Genomic DNA, 6,955 nt, shown 5'->3' on the forward strand with positions numbered 1-6,955 from the left:
GGTGGCGGAAGTCTGCATTTAGTGCAAGAAGCTCCTAGCCCTCAGAGACCGCATAAGGGCTTTGGAGGCCGGGGTTGCTGAATCTGAGGAGCTAAGGGAGGCAGAGGTGTACATAGATGAGGATTTCTGGGACACTGTAAAACTGTCCCACCTCCAGTCAGACCCTGTGCTGTTAAGGAGGATGCTATCCTGTTTATTGCATCCAGTGTAACACGTATGACTACCTGCCCTATGGACAGGAGGTGTATGAGTACACCCAGTGCAAGGAGCTCCTGGCCCTCAAACAGAGTTTGGGCTTTGGAGACCAGAGTCACTGAATGGAGGAGCTGAGGGAGGCAGACGTAGATGAGGCTTTCCAGGATGCTGTAGAATTGTCCCACCTCCAGTCAGCCAGCCCCAGGGCTGTTAAGGAGGTTGAAAGGCTCATGGAAGGAAAACAGTGAACGGAAGCAGAGGGAAACCATCCTGTAGTTAGGACCCTCCTTCCAGAGGATGGTGGGGTTACCTCTCCAGGGGAGGGAACTCCAGTGGTTAGGAAAAGGCAGGTGTTAGTAATGGGGGAATTGATCATTAGAAACATAGATAGCTGGGTTTGTGATCACCAGGAGAACCTTTGGTGACTTGCCTGCCTGGTGCAAAGGTTGCAGATCTCTCAAGACATCGAGATAGACTGATGTGTAGTGCTGGGGAGGAGTTGGAGGTCGTGGTACCTGTAGGTACCAATGACATAGGGAAGGGTAGGAGGGAGGTTCTGGAGGCCAAATTTAGGCTGCCTGGAAAGAGATTGAAATCCAGGACCTCTATGGTAGCATTTCCTGAAATGCTTCCAGTTCCATGAACAGGGCCAGGTAGTCAGGCAGAGCTTCAGAGTCTCAATACATGGAAGAGACGATGGTGTAGAGAGGAGGGGTTTAGATTTATTAGCAACTAGGGAAACGTTTGAGATAGGAGGAGCCTATATAGGATGGATGGGCTCCACCTAAGCCAGAGGTGAACAATAATTGTTGACGGGGCCACTCCAAGATTTTGGAAAATCATTGAGGGCTGCACAAGGTTTGGGATTGAGGTTGGGTTCAGAAGGGAGTTTTTAGGGTAAGGGAGTGGCGTGCTGGAGGAAGAGTGGAGTCTGGGAAGAAATTCTGATTAAGTAAGCAGTTGTGACCTAGGGCAGGGGACTTGTGCAGAGATTTGGGATGTGACCTAGGGTAGGAGGGGATTGTGATTTGGGGCAGGAGATTGGGGTGCCAGATCTGGAAGGGGATGTGGGTACAAAAGAGGACCCAGGGTTTGGGTATGTTGAATGTGGGGGGGGGGACATTGTTGGGGCAGGAAAAGACCGGGGTGCCAGCAGCAGGCTGTTGCCAAAAGACTTACTTGCCAGCTGCCAAACTAGCCCGCCTACCTGCAGAGCTTAAAATGTTTCCCAGCCAGCTTGACTGGTTATGTGCTTTATGAATTACTGAGCCAACGTGAGGGGGCATGGTTCTTCTTCATTGCCTGTTACTCCAACAAGCAGCTCCCATTGGCTCATTTCTGCCAGAAACTGGCCAACGGGAATGCACTGAGGCTCCTAAAACTTCACCCTTCCCCTCCCCTCCAGCTTTAAAACAGAAATGGAGCCCTGCAACCTTGTTTCTTCCCAGCAAATAGGGCTTCAGGGCAAGCTGGGTAGCCTGCCTAGACACCTCACTGCTCCCACAGGATGGATCTGGTGGCTAGTGGGCCAAATCTGGCCCACAGGCCATATTTTGCCCAGGCCTCAACTAAACCAAAATGAAACCATACTGCTGGCACTTATCATTAAAAAGGTTATAGAGCAGTTTATAAACTAAGGGTTGGGGGAAAGCCAACGAGTGAGGAGGAGCACATGAATCAGACAAAGACATCTCTTAGGGGAGACTATATTAATAGAGATGCTCTATGTTCTAGTCAGGAGGAGAAGATGGAAGTATGGGTCAGATCAGATGATAGACACTCAAATGAAAAAGAGTCTAATACATCAGGAAATGGTGGTGAGATATATAGTGATATATTTTTAAAGTTCTTATACACAAATGCTAGAAGTCTTAAATAGTATAAAGGGTGAACTACCGTGCCTAGTTTTAAAGAAGGATATTGATTATATGCATCACAGAAATTTGGTGCATTGAGAACAATCAATGGGATACAGTCATACCAGGGTACAAAATATACAGAACAGGTCATGCTGGTGGGCGAGTGGCACTGTATGTGAAAGAAAATGCAGTCTCAAATGAAGTAAAAATCTTAAATGAGTCAAAATGTTCCATAGAATCTCTATGAATAGTAATTCCATGCTCCAATAATGAGAATATAGTAGTATGGGTATATTATCGACCACCTGATCAGGACAATGATAGAAATTATAAAATGCTAAGGGAGATTAGAGAGGCTATCAACATAAAAAACTCAATAATAGTGGGGGATTTCAATTATCACCATATTAACTGGGTACACGTCACCTCAGGATTGGATACAGAGATAAAATTTCTTGATACCTTAAATGACTGCTTCATGGAGCAGCTGCTTCTTGATACCTTAAATGACTGCTTCATGGAGCAGCTGCTTCTTGATACCTTAAAAGACTGCTTCTCCCACAAGGGGAGAAGTTTTCTTGATTTAGTCCTAAGTGGAGCAAAGCATCTGGTTCAAGAGGTCAATGTAACTGGCTTCTTGGAGATAGTGACCATAATGTAATAAAATTTAACATCCCTGTCATGGGAAAAAACACCTCAGCAGTCCAACACTCTGGCATTTAATTTCAGAAATGGGAACTACACAAAAATGAGGAAGTTAGTTAAAGAGAAATTAAAAGGTACAGTGACAAAAGTAAAATCTCTGCAACCTGCCTGGCAACTTTTCAAAGTCATCATAATAGAGCCCCAACTTAAATGTATACCCCAAATTTAAAAACATAGTAAGAGAACCAAAAAAGTGCCACTGTGGCTTAATAACTAAGTAAAAGAAGCAATGACAGAGCCGGGTGCTGTGTCCAGAAGATGTCGCTGCCATCTTGGAATAATAGTGTGCTGGATCCAGAGCAGAAGTGATGGTGGTGAGGCACTGTCTGAGGAGGGTGCACTGTTAGGGTACGGCTACACTGTGGGGTTTTTTTAGCAGAGGTATGCAAATAGCATTCACATTTGCATACCTTCTTGTGGGTTTTTTCCAGAAGAGGCTTTTCCTCCATTTGGCTAAATGTCGGAGGGGAAAAAGCCCTATCGAAAGCCCCCCTTATTCCTCATAAAACTAAGTTTACGGGATCTTTTTAGAGAGCTAAATCCCACAATGGCCAGCAGGAGACTGTTACCCCCAGGACACAGGATGCAAGCACAGTTACAAATGCTGCTTGGTGCCTTCCTCAGAAGCACAGGATCAACCCCCTTTTAGGTTCTGTTACCTGTGAATTAATCACTTCAGTAGATTCCTCCCTCTCCTTCCCCCCATGTAGAGGCAATAAAGGACGAGGCGGCGATGTTCAGGTGCAGACCAGGTAAAATATTATTTAGGAATTAATTACAAAAAAAGGAGAAAAGGGGAAATAACCTGATGCAAATATCAGAAACATAGAACAAAACTGGGGATAGTGACAGTAGAAACACGGGATTGAAGCTCAGACCCTGAAGTTTCTGTTTTAAAATGGTAAGGAGAACCCCAAAATGCAGTGACTTTTTTCCTAAGACTGGCAGTGACACTGGGGAGGTGTCCAGGAACTGCTACCCACAGGCTGGTTTGGAGCCCTTGGGGAGGAGCATTGAAGAGTCCCACGATGTCCTGTCCCACACGGTGGGTGTGTGTGCACAGTGGATGTTACAGGCAGTTTGTGTGTGGGTGAGGATGGTAAAATCCCCTACTCACTGTAAGGGTTTGGAGTAAAACCTATAGGTAAGACAGTGTCGACCAAATCCCTCTTTCTATACTGTATTTCAACCTTGCATCTAAATCTCCGAGTTCCTGCTCTGGCAGCTTTTAACCCTGTCAATACAGAACACTAAGCTCTAGATCACAAGGCCTACTGATGCTGAATGGGATGTGTGTCCAGTACTGTCCGGCACTCTCCTGGACAACACCAGCACATATAAAGTCTGTACATTTACTAATAGAAAACTGGCCTGTGCAAACCCTCTTCTCAAGTACTGGTTGCAAAGAGCGAGGCGGAGAATTGGTTACAAAAAAATAAAACATGAACTTTACCTAACACCTAACTTAGCAAACTAAAGGAATTCAACGCAAAGATTTCTCTGACCATCCACTGCTGCAGTGTTACCGGCTGGATGCCTTTCAGCCAGAGCCCTCCAATCCAAAGCTTCTTTCCTTTCACTCTAGATGGTTTCGATGTGGTGAGCAGAGAGAAAGGAAGGGAGAGTAACTTTCAGATATTTCCCTTTGCTTCTCATGGTCATTTCTTTTCGGCAAGAATCCTCATGAGTCTGAGTTTCTGGAGAAAATGTCCGAGAGGAGAGAAACCGCAAGCTGTTCATTTGTCAAAATATAGATTCCACAGTCACCTCCACTTTACTGCCCAAGAATAGCCTCCTTAGCAGGCGAGATATAATTTAACTTGGTGACACATGGCTGAGGCACCAATTTCCCTCTTATTTTTAATGAAAAGCTTTGTTCATACTTTTTTGAACTTGAAACAGCTCAACGCATTATACAGAACAATCTTCTAATATTACATATACTGTTGTCACACATATTTTACTGGAACAATGATAATCAGCGGATTATGAGCTTGATATAGAGAAAAAAGACGCTGTTTTACCACTCTTTTACATAAATATTTCAGATAGAGCATTAGCTTAGAACTCTGTAATTTGGGGCTTAGTTCCTGGCTTTACTGCAGACCTCCTGTGTGATCTTGCAGCAGGACATTAATTTTGTCTGTGCCTCGGCTCATCAACTGTGAAATAGAGATCATATTGTTCTATGTAATATGGAAGTTATGACAATCAAAACAATAAAGATTTTGAGGTGCTCACAGGTATATGTTGATGAGGACCACGTAAGGAACTATAAATTTTAGGGATCCACCAACAGTTATTTTATATTTCAAAAAAAGTGTTCAGTTTGCGCAATGTTTAGAGAATTTCTGAGAAAGATCCGGTTGAGATGAATATTTTCTAAGCAGCCGTGAACTAAAAAACCATTTATGCATGCAGCTTTATCCATTTCTCACTCACAATCCCTAGAGCCATACAATTCCCAGAACCACTACCCTCCACTGTCCACAATGCATCCCAAGGGAACTAAGAACAAGAACGTATCGCTAACCTGCTGATGAGGCGTAAATATCTGGTGTCTGATTTTATTGCTTTCTTTTATTTATGTTGGAGACAAAATTCACACTTTTTGTGCTATTTCATATTCTGTACAATGCAGACTGTCACAGAGGAGACAATCACTGCAACAACATCCTTTCCTTCACCCATAGAAATTATACACACCTTAATGAAACCAAGTCAGCTGCAAAGAGGAGAGACGTTTCATACCCCCCTTTTCATTACAAATACAAACCGATACCTGGATTCAAAGCAAATGTCATATATTTACATACTCACACATGTAACAAAGCCCTGCTCTCAGTTGCAGCCTGCAGATTTTGTTGAAATATAAACAAACAAACAATAATTATAACAATGTAATAATACTACTATGAGCTTCACTAGGTGACATCACAATAGGCTAGGAATTGAATTCACCTATTTCCAATTCCCATCACTCAAACTGCAAAGGAAGGAACACATTCAGGAATTCCTTAGAAGTTTATTCATGGCTTTTCTCAAGGCGTCCTTCACCTCCCTGTTCCTCAGGCTGTAGATAAGGGGGTTCAACATGGGGATCACCAGTGTGTAGAATACTGAGGCTATTTTGTCTGTGTCCATAGCATAGCTGGAGGTCGGTCGGAGGGACATAAAAATGAGAGTGCCATAAAACATGCCCACTGTGGTCAAGTGAGAAGCGCAGGTGGAGAAGGGTTTGCGCCGGCCCTCGGCAGATGGGATCTGAAGGATGGTGGAGATTATACAGGCGTAGGAGAGGAGGATGATCACACTAGTGATCGCTATAGTATAACAAGCAGAAGCAAACATCACAATCTCATTGATGCGGGTGTCAGAGCAGGAGAGTGGCAGCAGTGGGGCGATACCACAGAAGAAGTGCTTGATGACGTTGGAGCTGCAGAATGACAACCGAAATGTACAACATATGAGTATCAACGCATCCACCAACCCCACAGCGCACACCCCAGCCACCAGCTGGTTACACCGCTGCCTGGACATAGTGACCATATAGAGCAGCGGGTTACAGATGGCCACATAACGGTCATACGCCATCACAGCCAGCAACAGACATTCAATATCTAAACAAACAAGGAAGCAATACATTTGCACAGCACAGGCAATGTACGAAATGCTTTTCCTTTCAGCTAAGAAAGTCTGCAGCATTTTAGGGGCTATTACTGTGGAACAGCAGAGATCACAGAAAGACAAACTCCTGAGGAAAAAGTACATGGGGGTGTGAAGTTGTGGGTCAATTGTGATTAACAAGATCATCCCACCATTACAGATCAGAGTGGTAACGTAAATCAGTAGGAACAACAAAAACATGGGGACCTGCAGCTCCCGACGATCTGTCAGTCCTGAGAGAATGAACTCAGTCACCACCGAGTGATTTCCCTCCTCCATCTCCTCTGAGTCGAGATCAGGCAACTACAGTGAAGTGGGTGGGTGGACTGGTTCAGAGAAACTGTCCCTTCGCTGTAATAAAATAATGGGCACCTGCATAAAATTGGGGATGGGCTTAGTGGACAGAGCTAGATGTTCACAACTGGTCATTCCAGTGGTTCCATACAATGAACACATTATACACATACAAGGACACACAAGTTAATCATGCCACGCACCCATAAACACTCCTCTTCAGTGATCTGTGCAGC

At 44.3% G+C, this 6,955-nt stretch overlaps 1 protein-coding gene across 1 annotated transcript; it reads right to left on the reverse strand.

The window, feature by feature from the left end:
* Positions 1-5,765: 5,765 nt before the first annotated feature.
* Positions 5,766-6,704, reverse strand: LOC102459542 (olfactory receptor 8U9-like). The gene has a single exon (XM_006117261.5). It carries the CDS (start codon positions 6,702-6,704, stop codon positions 5,766-5,768), a length of 939 nt encoding a protein of 312 aa, XP_006117323.4.
* Positions 6,705-6,955: the final 251 nt, after the last annotated feature.

The sequence above is a fragment of the Pelodiscus sinensis genome, chromosome 5 (genome assembly GCF_052426305.1).
Source record: "Pelodiscus sinensis isolate ZL-2025 chromosome 5, ASM5242630v1, whole genome shotgun sequence".
NCBI lineage: Eukaryota > Metazoa > Chordata > Testudines > Trionychidae > Pelodiscus > Pelodiscus sinensis.